We start from the raw sequence: 19,875 nt of genomic DNA, 5'->3' as shown, positions 1-19,875 counted from the left end.
CACACACACACACACACACTTTCTCCTTTGTCTCGTTTGAGGCAAGTGAAGGTATCATGTTAAATTTAATTAATACATAGAAAAACATGGCGATTTGTGATGGGGCAAAGGTGTCACAGAGATTGTATTGGTGAATGATCGCATTCATATATTTACTTAAATATATGTTTATTTGCATTATTTATATGCTTGTCATCATGGCACTTTGGACTTATTATTAGTCATCCCTACGTGACTACAGAGTCCCGTGTTTGATCCCCATGACATGATTGCCAGAACACAAGGGACAAAGGTGGTGGCTTCAGCCTCAGGTACGAATCTCCTCCAGCAAGCTCGTAAGTAATTGGCAATTACCGACAAGTCTATCAAAAGAAACGGCGAGTGAGGATCGGGGCTTTATTAGAACGACGTTTCGCTTGTTAGAGTTAACTATCAAGACGAGGGAGTAACAAGCCAAACCTTGTACTAGTGGGGCACATGAAGAATTGTCACCCCAGAACGCCCACGTAAAGAATCGTCACCCCATCAGATCCCACATGAAGAATTGTCACCCCAGAACGCCCACATGAAGAATCGTCACCCCATGAGATCCCACATGAAGAATTGTCACCCCAGAACGCCCACATGAAGAATCGTCACCCCATGAGATCCCACCTGAAGAACTGTCACCCCTTACGCCGAATATCAACAGTGGAATAAAGATTAGGTTAGGTTAGATTAGGTTGAATTAAGGTTATGATTATTGTCATCAAGTTATACAACCGAAGAATCGTAAACCCAGGATAGCCCACATGAAGAATTGTCACCCTAGGATAGCCCACATGAAAAATTGTCACCCTAGGATAGCCCACATGAAGGGTTGTCACCTTAGAATAGCCCACATGATTAATGTCACCCTAGGATAGCCCACATAGAGAACTGTCACCCTAGGATAGCCCACGTGAACAAGTGCAAGGAGTTTCTTTTGATAGTCCAAGTTCCTCACATTGAACGGTACTGCCATGATAACATCATGCTCGATCATGTTACACGTGTATTTGTCGTTTGCTTGCGTTCAGTTGATCTTACAACTAAGACACGGAGGGTGTGGCGTCTCAACTTATGTATTAGAACTCTTCACCCCCATTTGTATGCTTTTGTCGTGTTCTTGGATACACGGAGGATGTGGCGTCTCAACTTAAGTATTGGAGTTCTTTGACCCATTGATATGCTTTTGTCGCGTTCTTGGATACACGGAGGATGTAGATTGTCCACTCATACTCAGTCTCTTTAAAGGGGTTATCAAACTAGGCTATTTTTCCTCCAACCTCCGATTAAACGGTGGTACCGCCCGCCTCCAGAATTTTTCCCGTCGTAAAATCACTATGACAAGCTATTTTGTTTTCCCAACAAAAATACATAGAATGTCGTTTAAAATGCCGGAGGAAGTTCATTTTCCTCCAGCATATCGGATTTCTTCTCCAAAAGTCGGAGGAAAAATAGCCCAGTGTGATAACGACCGGTGGTACGTCTTTTGATGTTTTGTTCTGGTTAATTTCTGGTGATTTAATTCACGTCAGGGAGGCACCGCCGTTATGAAGGAGGTTAAGACGTGTAACAGTTAAACCTGGTTAACACCGGGATACCCTTGACAGATTTTGTTCTTGTTAAACTCCAGCCGATTTCATCGAAACCAACACCCGATTTCATCGAGTCGAAGGTGTATCAGCGTGACAGAGTGGTCACAAAATAATAATGATGATAATAATAACAACTAATAAATAATTATGGTCTAGAATTACGAGACATTAAAAGTAGATTTTTATAGATATGCCAGAAAACCGGGTTAAACTCAAATCCAGGAATGCTTCTACTTTTTACTGCGAGCAAGCGTTCGACAAGATCTGGCGAAAGGTGTGGACTCGTTCGAGACTTGTGGGAAGTGGGAGTGACGGAGGAGTTGTTGGAGTAAACACTCAGGTTTAGTGATGATCTGATCGCGCTGTTCGAGTCCTGTAACTGGACTTTAAACCCTTTGGTAATTGGTACTGTGACCCCCCTCCCCCCAACTTGAATGAAAACGCCCGGCTTTAGCCAGAATAAATTCACTAACGTGCATCACGGATTAAGGCCCTTACAGCGTTGAAGCGGTTTGCCAAGTAAGTTTTAGAAGTGATGATTGACCGTGTGAATGGGGTGTTTGGTTGTCAAACACGTTTGACAACCAAGCACCCCATTCACACGGTCAAACGTCACTTCAAACACTTGTTTGACACACTGGATTTGACCGTGTGAATAAGGTATATGGTTGTCAAACGTGTTTGACAACCAAACCCCCGTTCACACGGTCAAACGTCACTTGAAACACTTGTTTGACAAATCGTTTAACAGTGTGAATGGGGTATTTGACTGTCAAACACGTTTGTCAAACGTATTTGACAACCGAATATCCCATTCACACGGTCAAACGTCACTTGAAACACTTGTTTGACAAACCGTTTGACCGTGGGAATGGCACATTAGACCCCCTTGGGTAAGGTAACCAGCGTTTCTATCCTTGAGGAGGCAATATGGAGCCGTACAGAAAGTAAAGGAGAGATTTATGGAGGGACAGTAGGTGATCAGACGTTCTTTAAGAAAAATGCGTGCCTCGGGGCCGAAGGGGTGCTACCTCGAGACGAAACAGATTTCGATTAGCCGTTACCTTTTCCCCGGTCCTTTATTTATTTCTTTTTTATTATTATTTATTTTTATCTAGTTTGTCTGTAAATTGGGCATTTGGTGAATAAAGCTGATTAGTATTACCGAAGAAATCTAGAAAGTATTTAGGAAAATGATTCGCCAATGAATGTGTAATCATGTTTGTGCGTGTCAATACGGGCATACCATTCTCTCTCTCTCTCTCTCTCTCTCTCTCTCTCTCTCTCCTTTTATTTTGTTTAACTATTATCTCTCTCTTCTCTTATACGCGGTGCCTGTCTGGCCTGAACTTTTTTTTTTCCTCTCGTTGTGTACTGCATCGTTTAGTAACAACGATAGTAACAATACTGATGATAGTAATGATAATAATAGTATATTGCTGGGAACGTGTTAACGGCGGTTGCCGACATCTCAGGGGCCGCATGAACGCAGCAGTTTGTGTATCGTTGCATTTGCATGTTCGCTTGTTGACACTCGTGTCGACGGCCCCTCTATAAGGTATTTACTGTAGCCTCACTTCCTGCTCGCCCGGGCAGAGATTAGGCCCCACACGTGTCATTGTTGCATATGCATGTCAAACAATTGTCGCCATCAATTTGAGCAGCCCCGTGGCAATGTATATATGTATATATATATATATATATGGGTATGTGTTTATTGACCTAGTTGTATATTACAGGAAGGGGAACTATGCTCGTGGTGTCCCGTCTTTGTATCTCGCAGTGTCTAGTTTGCTGTGTGTGTGTATTATTTATCAATGTATTTTCATTTGTTTATTCTTTTCATTGTTCTACTGGCATTATTATTTACTTTTTATTGATGTTATTTTCATTTATTTACTTTATATTTTACAGACACGCACGCACACACACACACACACACACACACACACACACACACACATATATATATATATATATATATATATATAAATTGATATTATTTTTATTTTATTTTATTTATTTATTTTTATTTTTTATTTGTTTATCTATTTATTTATTTATTTTGCCAACCACATTTGCACGGGCAACCTCGTGATATATTCGCTTGTTAGCCTGGACGGGAGACTATTACAAGAAGTGGTCGTTTGTGTCACTTTTAACTCGAGCAGGAGAGCGCGAACGCCGCCGTCTTGGGTCACTTTTATTGCCAGACAAAGTGCTCCAGTCGTTAGGTCTCTCTGGAGAGGCTGTGGCTCCCTCCTCCTCCTCTTCCTCCTCCCCTTCCTCCTCCTCCTCCTCCTCCTCCTCCTTTTCTTCCTTCTGCTCCCCATTCTCCTTTTCCTCATCCACTTCCTCCTCCCCATCTTTTCCTCCTCCTCCTCTTCCTCTTCTTCCTCCTCTTTCCCCCCCTCCTCCTCCTCCTTTTCTTCCTCCTGCTCCCCAATCTCCTTTTCCTCCTCCTCCACTTCCTCCTCCCCATCTTCTCCCTTCCCATCCTCATCTTCTCCATCCTCCTCATCCTCTTCCTCCTCTTTCTTCCTCATTTTCCTCATCCTCATTTATACCACTCTCATCCCCTCCCTTCTCTTCTTCATTATCCTCGCCTTCATCCTCATATTCCTCTTTTTCTCTTCCTCCTTCTCCTCGTCTTCCTCTTCCCTCGTCACTTCTTCCTACTCTTCTTCCTCCTACTCTTTATCGCCATCCTCATCCTCCTCCTTCCTCTTCTCCTCCTCCACTTCCACTTCCTCACTCCATTTCCTCCTTTTCCTCACTCCACCTCCTCCACTTCCTCACTCCACCCCCTCCAATTCCTCACTCCACCTCTACTTCCAGATTCCACTTCCTCCTCTTCCTCACTCCACATCCTCCACTTCCTCACTCCACTTCCTCCACCCATAAAAACATCATTGTATTTAGTACTGCACCTGAGGAGGCTGCTGTCAGTATTGATAGGGACCTGATGTATTGCCCAGGGAGTGTCCGACGGTGGGGGATCGAACGCGATCATGCAGAAGCTTCTTCCACTTCAAGCGAGATCCCGACGGGAAGAAAATCATTGTGTGTTTGTGCGCGATTCACCATGGTCTTGGATCACGTGTTGGACTCGTGATCGACAGCTATTTCCCTCTCGGAAGAGAGCTCGGAGCTCATATATATGACCGATCTATGGGTAATGCTGTGACCGTACACGCACACACACACACACACACACACACACACACACACACACACACACACACACACACACAACTCCTCCCCCACGAGAGTTTTTGTATAGAGTGGCCTATTATGTCTGTTATTTTACCTATATTTTTATTTATCTATTTATTTATTTATTTATTTAGTTAGTTATATGTTTTATTTTTATTTTATTTTATGTAGACCAGCAGTACAGAAACTGAACCAGATTAATTTCTTGACATCTTTGAAACTTGACTTGGGTTGCGTTGTCATGTAGAAGACACCTTGTCTTCGTTGATGCCAAGTCATATGAAGACTTTCGATGGTATTCTTAAAAGAAATTCTTTCCCTTCCAAGGATATATATAAGATTTGTATAAGGAAATATTTTATGTAAGAATACCGTAAGATTCTTACGGTAGTATTCTTAAAAAAATCTTTCCCTTCCAAGGATTTACATAATATTTATGTAAGGAAAGATTTTTTTTTTAAGAATACCACCGTAAGATTCTTATGGTGGAATTCATTATAAAATTCTTTCCCTTCCAAGGATTTATATAAGGAAAGATTTTTTTAAGAATACTACCGTAAGATTCTTACGGTGGTATTCTTAAAAAAAAATCTTTCCCTTCCAAGGATTTATATAAGATTTATATAAGGAAATAATTTTTTAAGAATACCACCGTAAGATTCTTACGGTGGTATTCTTAAAAAAATCTTTCCCTTCCAAGGATTTATATAAGATTTATATAAGGAAAGATTTATACAAGGAAAGAATTTTTTTTAAGAATACCACCGTAAGATTCTTACGGTGGTATTTTTTCTCGTTCAAGGATTTATATAAGATTTATATAAGGAAAGATTTTTTTTTTTTTTTTTTTTTTTTTTTTTTTTTTTTTTTTTTTTTTTTTTTTTTTTTTTTAAGAATACCGTTTGTCTCTTGGATCTAATCGTTACATATTTGTATGGAATCCATCAGCTTCCTCTTCTCCTGTTACTCTATCCACGTCATGATAAAGACTAGATCATTTTTCCCCTGTCCCCATACTTAATACCGCATTGACTGTCTCACATTGTGTGTGTGATTCAACATGGTCTTGGATCACGTGCTGGGCTCGTGATCGACAGCTATTTCCGTCCCGGATGAGAGCTCAGAGCTCGTATATGACCGATCTATGGGAAATGCTGTGACTTTAAACGCACACACACACACACACACAACTTCCCGCCCACGAGAGTTGGAGTAACGGTTCGTAGCGCAGCGATATTGAAGTTATTTCAGACGTGGGCGGGATTCGAACCCAGACCGCTGTAGTGGCAGCCGGTAACTCTACCACCGCGCCATCGAGTCTGTGCGTGTGTGTATTTGTATATACAAGTATATAATATATATATATATATATATATATATATATATATATATATATATGCGAATAAATCACAAAAACACGTGATTCACAAAATGTGTAATAAAACCACTCGGTCACCTTTCATTTCATTTTCCAAGTGGTTTTATTACACACACACACACACACACATATATATATATATATATATATATATATATATATATATATATATATATATATACACATATATATATATACAGACATATGTACACATATGTACACACCGGTACTCTGAAGTCATCATACACCCTACCCGAAGTCCCTTCAGTCTGGTGCTGCCGTGGCCGAAGACGTTCGGAATCGACCTCAAACACAAAGACAATTCTGGACGCTCGTTTGCTTGTCGCAAGAAAAACTGGCCTACTAGAAGCTTTGGCTTTAAATATGATTTATGGTGTGTAGTGTGCGGGGTGCCCGCTGTTGCAATAACACTCTGCTCCGAAGTTAAAAGTCGAGTTTATACCTTGAGTGTGGGGCGTTTTTTTTTTTTTTTTTTTTCACCTTCTTTTTATCTTGTTCTTACTTTTTTATTTATTTATTTATTTTATTATTATATATATATATATATTTTTTTTTTTTTTTCTCTCTCCCTGTGAGGAAGTCTTTTTTTCTTCTTCTTCCTCTTCTTCTTTTAATTATTTATTTTGTTTATTTATTTATTGTCCCTTCTCCCTGTTGGAAGTCCTTTTTTCCTATGAGGACGACACACGCTCGCGCGCACGCATGTATTCAAACGTACACACGGAACGAACAAGATTAAAGAGGCTTAGTAGGTTCCTACATACTCCTTCATCCCCCCTCGCCCTCTCCCCCTCTTCCTCTTTTATCCTCCCTCTCCGCTACTCCTCCTCCCCCGGCCCCTCTCCCACTCTTCTTACCCCCTCTTCCTCTCTTCTTCCCTCCTCTCCCTCTTTCTCCCCGTCCCTCCTCTTCCCGCTCCCTCTCCTTCCTCTTCTCTCTCCTTCCTCCTCTCTTTCTCATCTCCCTCCACTCCCTCCCACTTCTCCTCTTCGTTCCCATCTCCCCCTGTCCCTCTCCCACTCTTCCTCCTCCCCCTCTCCCTCTTCTCCCTGTCCCTCCTCTTCCCTCTCCTTCCTCCTCTCTCTCACTCCCTCCACTCCTTCCCCCTCTCCTCCTCTTCGTCCCCATCTCCCCCCCTCGCCATTCCCTCCTCTCCCCCTCTCCATTTCCTCCTCTCCCCCTCTCCATTTCCTCCTCTCCCCCTCCCCATCCTATTCCCCTCCTCTTCATTTTCCTCTCCCCCCTCGCCATTCCTCCCCTCTCCCCCTCCCCATCGTATTCCCCCCTCTTCTTTCTCCTCTCCCCGCTTCATCTCCCTCACCCCGCTCCCACCTTCTCCTCCTCTTCCCTCTCCCTCACTTCATCTCCCTCACCCCGCTCCCACCTCCTTCTCTTCCTCTTCTTCCCTCTCCCCCACTTCATTTCCCTCATCCCGCTCCCACCTCCTCTTTCTCTTCTTCCCTCTCCCCGCTCCCACCTCCTCCTCCTCTTCTTCCCTCTCCCCCACTTCATCTCCCTCACCCCGCTCCCTCCTCCTCTTCCTCCTCTTCTTCCCTCTCCCCCACCCCGCTCCCATCTCCTCTTCCTCTACCTCTTTCCTCTCCCCCACTTCATCTCCCTCACCCCGCTCCCTCCTCCTCTTCCTCTTTTCCCTCTCCCCCACTTCATCTCCCTCACCCTGCTCCCTCCTTCTCTTCCTCCTCTTCCTCCTCTTCCTCCTCCTCTCCCGCCCACTTCTTCCCACTCCCTCCCACACTTGTTTCGCAAATGTGTGTACATGTCCTGGACGCAATATTCTTGTTCGTTTTTCATAAACTGCAAAGATTAATCAAGAAATGAAATTTTGAAATGAGTTAGGAATTAACAATTTGCCATCTCGTGTGTGTGTGTGTCATTTCCAGGAAAAAAAGAAAAGAAAAAAAAAAGACATTCGTATTGACTTAATCAAAAGACGGCCTATTGCCAAGACGAGAAAGTCATCAAGAATTGATAATGCCTTGTGCTTCGGACGAAGATTTATGAGCAATAATTTCCTGTGAGTTGAGAGAATCCTTCTGTTCATAAATTCCCATTCGTGTCTGCCACGCTAAGAGAAGTTATGAACATTGCGTGTCCCAGATGTCGTAATTCTTTGAACAGATTTAAAGATGGCCACTTGTAGATAGATTCATCTGTTACTCCTCAGTTGTAATCCCTCCTTGACAATTTCTCTTAACTCCACAATTCGTCGACGGAATGTTGTCCCCAAGGATAGAAGCGGTGGTTACCGACAAGGAAGTACACAGAATGACAACATGATGCGTTCAGAAACAGAGGGGCATCCTAGACTTTTTTTTTTTCAAGTTTCGGGTAAGGGTCTAGTCACACCAAGCTTACGACCCGTTTCCGACCGGTCGCCGACCAGTTGCAGGTGGTCTTTGGAAGTCGCTGGTAGTCGGTAATAAGATAGATAAATAGATAGATCGATAGATAGATATATTACAACACACACTGAATAGTCCCCAGTACATAGATTTTCATCTTATCAACCACATTAACTTTTTTTCCATTTCAATTCCTTGCATAGGTTTTGTGTCGCCGACCGATCGCTTGATTTTCGGTCGAAGTTGGTCGGAAACCGGTCGTGAGCTTGGTGTGACTGGGCCCTAAGCACATATCACGGAAAGCGTGACCCTACATTATATAATTATTATTATCATTATTATTATTATTATTATTATTATTATTATTATTATCATCGCATTTTTACTCAGGAATGAATGCTAATCACATTTAACTTCAATTATCACTCCTTTCTGTTATATTCCCTATATCACTCTTAAAGCATCTCTTTAATTCAATTTCATCGGCCTCATATGAGAAACAGATGGACATCAATTCCACAGGTTCCGAGGGAAGTATGGATCGTGAAAGGCGTAAGTGGTGGGGATGCCCCTCTGTTTCTGAACGCCTCATATTGTCCCGAAGTATAGAAACTGTTTATCGCCGAAGAAATACTGGAGGGAAAAAAAAAAAAAGTATATATATATATATATATATATATATATATATATATATAATGACCATGATAAAAATGAATAGACAAATAAACAAAATAAATTAAACATAAGAGAAAAAAATACACTGAGGAGTGTTACAATTCCGTGCTCCTCCCTTGGCGTCCACACGCGCGCGCGCGCACACACACACACACACACACACACACACACACACACCAGACAAAAAAATACTTGGCGTCTAATACACGGCCTCAGTGGCATTGGCACCATGCACAACACATTACACAGAAATGTAACATCCCACGATGCCCACACAGGTGTACATTAAGTTTAAGCGCACACTAAGACGACGCAGGCCACACCGGCGAAGCAGCACAGCAAATTCAGATTTCCAGTTGCTGAATGGAAGTACAGGTTGAACTTAACTTTCACTTGAAGTGCTTCTAGATGTACTACTTCAGGATTTCAAGTGAGAGAAGTTCAAAATGTACTTCATTTCAGCAACAGGAAGTCTCCTTTTGCTCTGTGCTGCGTCTCAGCGTACGCATAGTCTAAGGTCAAAAAGAGTAATAGCACTAAACTAATATACACACATGATATAAGATCCATTCCGGGGCATCACCCACGTCAGATACTCAGCCCCGCCAATTATGGACCACACATAAGAAGACACAAGGAAGAAATAATTAATACTTGTGTAGACAACGCCCATTGATTACCTCTACGCTGAGACGGGGATTTTAACTCATACGTAGGCGTCTCGACGTGCTTGGCACACAATACGTTGAATCTTATCAACAGAACGCACAGGATCAGGTACAGGACATAGGAGACCATCCACCAGTATACGAACTACAAAACAGATTTTGTGGGATGCAGATTTCCTCCAACAATCGGAGGAAAAATAGTTCAGTGGGATAACGCCGATAGTAATGCAAAACACGGGACACAGGATCAGTCTGACATGTTTCGATATACAAGATACAAATCCACGTATTACACAGCTCACTGGGAGCAGACGAACATGAACACAACATAACAGGGGTGGAGGACCTTTAGCGGGACCCCACGAAGGCAGTTGGTTAGTGTGCTCAACGAATGGAATAGACTTAGTAACCATAAGCGAGCGCTGAAAGTATCACTTTAAGAGAAGATTAAGATAACTTTATGGATGGGGATAACAGGTGGTCATGGACATGGAACTAGCTAGTGTAGGCCTTATGGTCTCATGCGGTCTCCTACATTCAGGCACTATTCGACTGGGGATCAATCGTGCGTAATGGTAACGAGCATCGCTCGGTTTAGGGGATTAAAGAGGTTAATTACTTCGTAGTTAAAACCCGTCACGCCAACGCCCTACTAATTGGCACATCCGAATCCAGTCGGGCATCGACCAGGTTGGCCCAGTAAAGGTTTGAATAACACATGTAGGGATTCGTTGAATTAAGTCTTGCCATAATGGTTCGTTGCCTGTACGTAAAGCATCGGTCAGAATTGGGACGAAACTCTGTGTGTGTGCTATATATATATATATATATATATATATATATATATATATATAGTGTATGTGTGTGTGCGCATATATAAGTCGGCCTTAATGGGCCATTGCGGGACCGGCATATCCCCTGAAGGATAATACAGCTTCTGTACTTCATGGTGGTTTAATACTTGTGTATATGTGTATATATATATATATATATATATATATATATATATATATATATATATATATATATAAGAATAATATGTACACCCGTGAGTGTTCTATTTGTTCTATATTTAAAGAAAAAGAACAAATGGATGGACTTTGGTTGTAGTCTTCCAATTTCCCTGTGCAAAAAATGAGGACTAAAGCAAATTTGTCATCACAACGGCAGAAGGAAAAAAAAAGGTAAAAATCAAAGAAAAAGAAGCGATAGAAAATAAGTGAAAATAGTGGAAGATTGAGAGTCCCAGAGGCAATATGTCTTCCCCCAAAACCTTTTACAATTCATATATGGCCACATGTTAGCGTGATTGATTTTATAATCAAAGCCTACGTTTTTTCCCCCGCCACTTGAGGTGTGGTTAAATGTGTCTATTCATTTTAGAATATTGGAGGCTTGTGTGGGCCGGGACAAGTGTCTCTCTCTCGGTCTCGAGGAGTCCAGGAGACCATATAAGAGACGAAGAGAACGGTGACCGTTTTTCCACGTTGCTCTGCTAATTGCAGGTATCAGGGTTTGGACTCCCCAGCTTCGACAGGGCTCCGCCTTTCGAGAGAGTAGGTTCTGGATGTTCACATAAGGCTTTGCTTCCTTCACGGGACCGGCCACGGGACGGAACGGGGTCGTCGTTGGTCCTTACCCCGGCCACGGGACGGAACGGGGTCGTCGTTGGTCCTTACCCCGGCCCTGGCCCCGGCCACGGGACGGAACGGGGTCGTCGTTGGTCCTTACCCCGGCCACGGGACGGAACGGGGTCGTCGTTGGTCCTTACCCCGGCCCCGGCCAGGGTCTTCAGACCCCTCTCAGTGGAATAAAATCGTCGGGAGTGAATGAAAATAAAGATGAGGTGTCTTGAAAGGGTTTTCAGGGAGGGAACTCTTCTGGAAGGCTGGTTGCGTTCGGTGACGTGAAAGAAAGTGTTTAATTGGTAATGACCGAGGCTAACAACCGGATGCAATTGATCCACTCCTATTGTCCGGAGTGATTGCAACATAATTACTGGTTCTTCGTTTTCCGGGGAAATCTGTAATCGGTGATTGCTGTGCGCGCGCGTGTGTGTGACGTGCGCGGTACTTAAAGCGATAGCGGATAGCGTCTTTCGCTTCTTTCAGTTAACGACAGCGATTGCGAGATCGAATGACCATTGAGTGTTGTAAAGACCTCGAGGAGGGTAAACAAAGTGTTTTGTAGTTCTTGTAGTGCGCCTCTGAACGTGTTTGTTTGGTCACAGTATAAACCTTTTTGCTCGCTTTAATTTCCTTCTCCTTTTCCTCCTCCTCCTCCTCCTCCTCCTCCTCGTCTTCCTCTTTCTTCTCCGCCCATTCTTTCTTCCTCTGTCTCGCCTCCTCCTCCCCGTCTTCCTCCTTCTCCTCTTCCTCCTCCACTCATCCTGTCTTCCTCTGTCTTCTTCTGTCTTGCCTCTTCCTCCTTCTCCTCGTCTTCCTCTTTTTCCTCCACCCATTCTTTCTTCCTCTGTCTCACCTCCTCCTTCACCTCCCCCCCCACACTTTTTTCTTCTGTTTTGCCTCTTCCTCCTCCTCTTTCTCCTCCTCTCCCTATTCTTTCTCCCCCTGCCTAGTCTTCTCTTTCTTTTGAAGATGCTGCTGCTCCTCAACCTCTTCCTCCTTCTTCTCTTCCTTCACCCCCACTCTTTCTCCTCCTCGTCATTCTCCTCGTCCTCCTCTTCCTCTTCTTCCTCTTCCTCCGTATAATCATTTTCCTCCCCACGCTCCTCCTCTTTCTCCTTCTCCTTCCCCTTCCTATTTTGATGCTGCTGGAGTTCCTTCTGCTTTCTCCACCATATCCTCCTCCTTCTCGTCCTCCTCCTTCTCCTCCTCCTCCTTCTCCTCCTCCTCCTCCTCCTCCTCCTCCTCCTCCTCCTCCATGGGACCAGATCTTATACGTAACCTATTGGGTTCAGCCCATGATCCTCTTGAACTCGGTGGTGACATAAACGTAAAGGGTTTGTGCTGATGAATATTGATGATTGTTCGACGGCCGGAGGGGCCACCGGCCTCCAGGTAGAAGAGAGGGGCTTAAGAGTTTCATGAGTAGAGTCAAGGAAGTTAATCAAATTTCACTTGCTAATGTGGGAGAAGAATTTAAAAGTATATATTATACAGTATATATGTGTGTGTATATATATATATATATATATATATATATATATATAGTGTGTGTGTGTGTACTTCAGCTTTTTCTTTCTCTTCATGGTCTTTGTCTTCTCTCCTCTCTCTCTCTCTCTGTCTCTCTCTCTCCTGTTAATTCTCCTCTCGTTCTTACTTCAACCCTCATGGCACATCAAGCTTGTTACCTTGATTCACAAAACTGGGTCAGTATTTATAACCACCATTGTAGTCTTTTCTTGTCTTTGAATATATATATATATATATATATATATATATATATATAATATATATAATGTGTGTGTATGTGTATAAATATATATATATATATATATATATATAGAGAGAGAGAGAGAGAGAGAATCATTTATTTTCCGAGAACCTATGCTCTAATGAATATAATCGTCAGTTGTTAGCCAGAAGAAAATGTTTGAAGGGCGTCAGCATTTCGATGGGGTTAACGTAGCGTTCGAGGTCATACTGCTACTGAACAAAACCGGCTGGTCGTAATAAAGAGTAAAGGGCCGTGTTCAAAGATAAATCGAGATGATGTCTTTGGGCCTTTTACTTTGAGAGCCGTCAGCCAGAAGAAACGCTGTGAAGTATGGCATAGAGGTGAGATGTTGTTATCATATATGGATTATTATTATTATTATTATTTTTTTTTTTTTTTTTTTTTTTTGTCAGCCACTGGGCAGACAAATGATTGTAGTCTAATATCAGATTGTGAATATGTAACATGACCATCAACTTGTTTTAGTACGTGTTTACATGAGTACTGAGAGTGTCAGAGGTGTGTGTGTACATGTGCGAGATTCACCATGGTCTTGAATCATGTGTTGGATTCGTGATTAACAGCTATTACCCTTCCGGCTGAGAGCTCAGCGCTGATATATCCTGATTTATGGGTAATGTTGTGACCCCCCCACACACACACACACAAATACACAGAGCTCCTTGCCCAACTGACCGGGGTGCCGGCTTGCAGTGTTGTGATGCATTTATTGGACAAGAACTGAACTCTGACTGCTGAGTTAGCAGGTGAACGCGGTACCACTAAGCCGGGACCCGTGTGATTCACCTCCATGGTCTTGGATCACGAGTTGGACTCGTGATCGACAGCTATTTCCCATCCGGAAGAGAGCTCAGAGCTCATATATGACCGATCTATGCGTAATACTGTGACCTTACACTTACACACACACACACACACACACACACACAAGTTGGAATAACAACCCGCAACTCAGTGATACTGAAATTATTTCAGCCCTGGACGGGATTCGAACCCGGACCTCCCTATTGGCAGCCGGGAACTCTACCAATCGCGCCATGAGTATGTGTGTGTGTGTGTGTGTGTTTATGTGTGAGTGTTAGAGTGAGAGGTTTGGTAGACCAGTGAGAGATGTGGGCTTCTAGTTTATATAATGCCTCCTAATGGCTGGTTATTTCTCCTCCTCCTCCTCCTCCTCCTCCTCCTCCTCCTCTGGATAGAAGAGCAGAACCGGTCGCTTGTGGTGTGAGGAGGGAATGGTTCATATAACGCTGTATTTGGCCTGAACCTATGCATATTTTCTCTTATGTGCCCGAGCGTTTGCCCCCTTTTTTTCTTCTTCGCGTTCTTCTTCATTTTCTTCTTCGGGTTCTTCTTCTTCTTCTTCGAGTTCTTCTTCTTCTTCGAGTTCTTGTCCGCGTTCTTCATCTTCTTCGCGTTCTTCTTTTTCTTCGCGTTCTTCATCTTCTCTAAGTTCTTCATCTTCTTTAAGTTCTTCATCTTCTTCGCGCTCTTCTTCATCTTCGCGTTCTTCTTCGCGTTCTTCATCTTCTTCGTGTTCTTCTTCGCGTCATCTTCTTCGCGTTCTTCATCTTCTTTGCGCTCTTCTTCTTCGCGATCTTCTTCATCGCGTTCTTCTTCATCTTCTTTACGTTCTTCTTCGCGGTCTTCCTCTTCGTCGAGTTTTTCATCTTCTTCGCGTTCTTCTTCTTTTGCTTCTTCCTCCTCCTATTCTTCTTTTTGTGGACCAGCCGATTGGTGGTCATTAACTTTTGCATTAATAAAGTCTCTCCTTTTGTTGCAGGTAAGATATCTCGGCGCGCGAGCGTGTGCGGGGCGTCAGGGAGCGCCGTGGGATGTTTGCGTGTAAGTTGGCACAGGAGTCTGATTTATCATTCTCACATCCTTCTTGCCCCCATTGTGTTCCCTTCCCCTTCTTTATTAGAAACATCGCGAGCTAGTGTTTGGGACCACAATGCCAAGTCATAAGAGAACCTCATTCTCAGATTTATTGTTCATTGTTATTGGAAAAGGATATTTGTCTGAGCGAAGGTTTATGAATTGTGGAGTGTCCCCGTGTTAGAAAACAAAGGATTAATATTCTGTCTTGGTTTATGAAGGCTGTGACTCGAGGTAGAATGTTTGTGAGAAAGTCTTGTGCCTACGCGAATTCGTTTTCGGAAAGCTCTTTGTCATTATGCATTCGAATGTGGTTTCTCGTCGTTTAGTCATAGAAACGACAGACGTCGATGTGTTAATTAACTTTAACGTTAGTGTGTTGATTAACGCTAACGTTAATTAGTGTTGAACTTTGTTGAAGGAAACACGCTGGACGGGCTCGCTCTCTCTCTCTCTCTCTCTCTCTCTCTCTCTCTCTCTCTCTCTCTCTCTCTCTCTCTCTCTCTCTCTCTCTCTTACTATTCCAGTATCAGGAAAACTGTTTTTTTCGCTTTCTTTTTTGCATTTGAAATATTATTTTTTTGGAAATAAACTCATCTGCTGGGATTCGAACCCTCACCTGAGCGGCTTGCGTCTTACAAGATGAAGACCGTACCATCACGCCATCCTGACCCTTCAAAACGAAACGATTCATTATTTTTTTCTATGGAATGGTTGTTAGGTTAGAACCTATTGGACACCGTGAGTTTCATGTTTAATATCTGCTTGCCTGATTCTGGAATTTTACCGAATTTGGTTTCTCGTTGGTTGACGGACATGAATCGTTGTAAATTTGGTTCCAGTTAAGGACTACAGACTGTTTTATTCAATTAAGGGGCTTTGAGGGGCGAGGTGGAGAGTAAGTGGCTATCTATGGAACTTTCGAGGCTCACCTTGAGGCTCGAGTTCGACTCTCGATTTCGTACAAATTCGGTCCCGCGAGTGGGTATGACCTGCATAAGCTCTACACAGTTGATATATTAGGGGAAGCGTTCATGACACCCTTACGGACCAGAGGCACGGGATTTCACCTCTTTGGTTTGATATTGTCCCTAAGGATAGAAGCGCTGGTTCTCTGCAATGAAAAGCTATGAAAATTGTTTGTCCCTTGTACTGTAAAAGAGTCCTAAAGAGGACGTCACGGTATTGATGGGATTCAGGACTGTTCTTTGAAATTGTCGCGAGTTCTGGCGAACATTTTGTGGCAGTAGAAATTGTGTATATATATAGATATATATATATATGCGGAAAAACCACCAAGGAAAAAGAAAAACTGATGACCAAGCGCTTTCGTCTATTCAGACATCCTCAGGGTACATAGAAAAGAAAAAGTACACAAGAATATATACAAAGAGTATGAGGTCAGGGAAGGAACCAGGAGAGGTTGCGAGGATCTAATGTCAACCTGACCCGTTCGCGGCAGCGGACGTTTGGGCTACTACTTTTTTCACAATAAAATTGTCTAACTTATACATACCATGACTTAAAATAATGTATGTATATGTATATATATATACATATACATACATATATATATATGTATATATATATATATATTTACAGAAAATTACTCTTGATTTTCTTGAGTATAGCCAATGTATTTGGTAAAAATCTGTTTTCTGGTAGTATGAAGCATTCCCCAAGGTTGTTGAAAGGTTTTGATGTAAGTACGACTCCAAGTTTTAATGTGACTCCTACTTCTGGGAGACGCATAACCCTTTAGACTTCAGGACTCTTGAGCTGAATAAAATCGCTTGGTGGCAGACGAAAACATACAAGTCGAGCAAGCTATGTAAAATGTTAATTGAATTGGTTTTTGACCCCTTTAGAGTTGAGGGGTTTTCCGTCAGGTGGATAAAATCCACTGAATCGTTCGTTGTAGTACAAGTTGTGATCGTCCTGTAGCTACATGAGATTTCCTTCTTTCGCACTTCACTCAGTACCGCGATATCTCAATTGATATTCTTCAATTCTACCATCAAACTACCGAGTCTGTAGTCTCCTTTAGAATTGATCTATTTATTCATCACTTTTTATTATTTCTAATCGCCTGGCAGTGGATAGGATAGAGATAGAAGTCGGATAAGACGTTCAAAATAGCGGAAATGGCGTTTGTAGTCCTTCATTCATCGGGTGGACGTTTAGGACGCGCTCACGTGTTTGCACAACCAAATGCGGGTGTCATCGATCATGGCGCTGTTTTTAATTGTTGTTTTTGTTCGGGAGTGGTGGTGTTGGCGCCCTCACCAAGTTGGTTCGGGCTGTCCCGAATGATGGAACGTTTGTGGAAACTCGTTCATTATTCCACGCTTCCTTTTGTTTTCAACTCCAGTCAGCTTCTCACGTTCCTTCCCACCAAGTCATGGTGGGGAGGGATGATGTATCCCCCCCTCCTCACGTATCCTTTTCAGGATTTTGGTTGGGAGATGGCTTGTGACCTATCCCCCCCCCCTCGCATTCCCCATTTGGGGGATTTTGGTTACCTGGAATGGGGGGTGGGGGATTACATTGGTTATTGCTCCCCATCCCTACCTATCGACCAAATGGTGCGGGGGATATATTCTCCCATATCCCCTCATATGCCCCCATTTCCCATATCCCCTCACTCCCCACCCCCCAGGATCTACGCTCATGCCTCAGCCGAAAGAATTGTTGGAGGATTATTTAGAATTAATTGTTGTGGCAAATAAAGAATTTTGGACAGAAGTTACTCTAGCCATTTCTCTGTTATGATTTTAAAGATTAGAAATTTCCAAGGATTTTTTTTTTTTTTTCCGAATCGTCTGAGGCAGATGATAATAGCGATTAGTTATTATTAATTATATATATATATATATATATATAGTGTGTGTGTGTGTGTGTGTGTGGTTGCTGGCCGAGGAGGTTAGGGCGTCGCTACATCTGATGAAGGTCGAGGTGACGGAGGTTCGAACTTTGCCGCGAGCGAGTTGGACCAAGGGCATGGTTAATTAAATTCTACACTAGAAAGTCCTCTGTAAGGGGCACCATCCAAGCCTCCTGATGGGGGAGTTTGCGACGTTAAACCAAATCATTATTATTATTATTATTATTATTGTTGTTGTTATTATTATCATTATCATGGTTCAAGACGACACTTAACCTAACTTAACCTAGATTATTAGCCAGCTACCACAACCAATGGCGGGTGACGCGCATCCTACTACCTGGCATCCTATTCGGAGTAAGCGCGTCTCTAGGTTCGGTTAAAACGATCAGCCTCGTATTGTAGCTTGAAGCAAAACATCCCCATTTAAAAACAAATAATTAGTGTCCTAGATAATCGCTTGACGATCATCATTGAGCCATGAACGATTATTGTTGAGCGATGGTCTCACCAAATAAAACGTTGATGTGTTCTTCTAAGGGTTCGGAGCGATTAAATGCAGCGATAACAAATATGGCGGAGTTATTGTGAACGTATCAATTTTTATAATTCGAAGAATTAAACCGCCCAATCATTATTTGTTTCCGACATTTTTCATTGAAGATAAATCACTTAAATAAAGTAGACTTTGCAAGATAAAAAAAAAAAAAAAAAAAAAAAAAAGCGAAATTGATTGCCGTTCCAAAATGAACGGCCAGTGTGTCAATTATATTAATTTGGAAGTTCGGTGAAGCTTCTAATATTCGTTTTCGATCATTTGTTATGAGGAGCAAGTTAGAAAAAAATATTTGGAAAAAAAATTAAATTTATTATCGTTCGACATCTTATAAAGACCAAAATGTCTAGAGTTTTGTAGTAACCCATTTTTATGTATTTACATATGCTATTATTATCATTTATATATTTTATTTTGTTTATTTATTTATTCATTTTTCTTTATTTTCTATTTATTATATTATTTTTTATGTGCATGCCTTCCAATATTATTATTTATTTATTTATTTTTATTCATTTATTTTTATTCATTTTTTTTTATTTTTTTTTTCACTTTCACTGTGATGTATCCTGTAAGGATGCTTGAACATACGTATCCTTTGCCAGGATCTCTAAGTTGAATAAAATCGCCTGGCGTCAGCCAGAGCGAAAACCCTCCCAGTGACCATATATGGTCATTTGCCCCAGAAAGGGCTACATATGTTGGGTTTAAGAATTTACGTTCGGTCACCATCGCCATTTTAGAAAATTGAGGCACATAAGGAAGGCAGAGAGTGTTGAGGGCAGGTATAGCGTAGATTGTATTATGATAAGTGTAGTTTTCCAGCGATGGGAAGGTTGAGTTGCGCCCCTTATGGGAACAACGGGAGAAAAAGAATGATGACCTATTCATCACACTGGAACCCAGACTATTATAAGGTCAACACTGAGGAGGAGGTGGGGGTGGAGGAGGAGATGGCTCGTGTAGGTAGGTCTGGCAAGAGAGAGACTTTCTTTCGCTCTCTCTCTCTATATATATATCTGTCTCTCTCTCTCTCTCTCTCTCAATGTTGGCGTTATTGGAAGCGTGCTGGGATCGCAATCGCTTAATCGTGGGTTCGAGTCCCGCACTTCTCTACGGTTCTTGGCAGTGACTGTTACCTGTTCTAACACACCAAGGTGACCGTTTCGACCACAGTTCTCTCTCTCTCTCTCTCTC

General features: G+C 42.4%; 1 protein-coding gene across 5 annotated transcripts in view; it reads left to right on the top strand.

Annotated features, from left to right (window-relative positions):
* Nucleotides 1–19,875, top strand: part of LOC143022226 (rho guanine nucleotide exchange factor 12-like) — a 385,126-nt gene that overhangs the window by 176,434 nt on the left and 188,817 nt on the right. For 4 of the 5 annotated variants that reach the window (XM_076180339.1, XM_076180343.1, XM_076180341.1 and 1 more), the window contains one exon: nucleotides 15,144–15,343. The exons of the other annotated variant lie outside the window; for it this stretch is intronic. In XM_076180339.1, coding sequence (XP_076036454.1) covers nucleotides 15,144–15,328 — 185 coding nt within the window. In that variant the 3' untranslated portion in view covers nucleotides 15,329–15,343. Of the gene's footprint in view, nucleotides 1–15,143; nucleotides 15,344–19,875 lie in introns of those variants that run through there. 5 annotated transcript variants of the gene reach the window in all.

Source organism: Oratosquilla oratoria, chromosome 44 (assembly GCF_046742065.1).
Source record: "Oratosquilla oratoria isolate Oo_2021 chromosome 44, ASM4674206v1, whole genome shotgun sequence".
Lineage (NCBI taxonomy): Eukaryota > Metazoa > Arthropoda > Malacostraca > Stomatopoda > Squillidae > Oratosquilla > Oratosquilla oratoria.
This window is presented reverse-complemented; position numbering and strand designations above follow the sequence as displayed.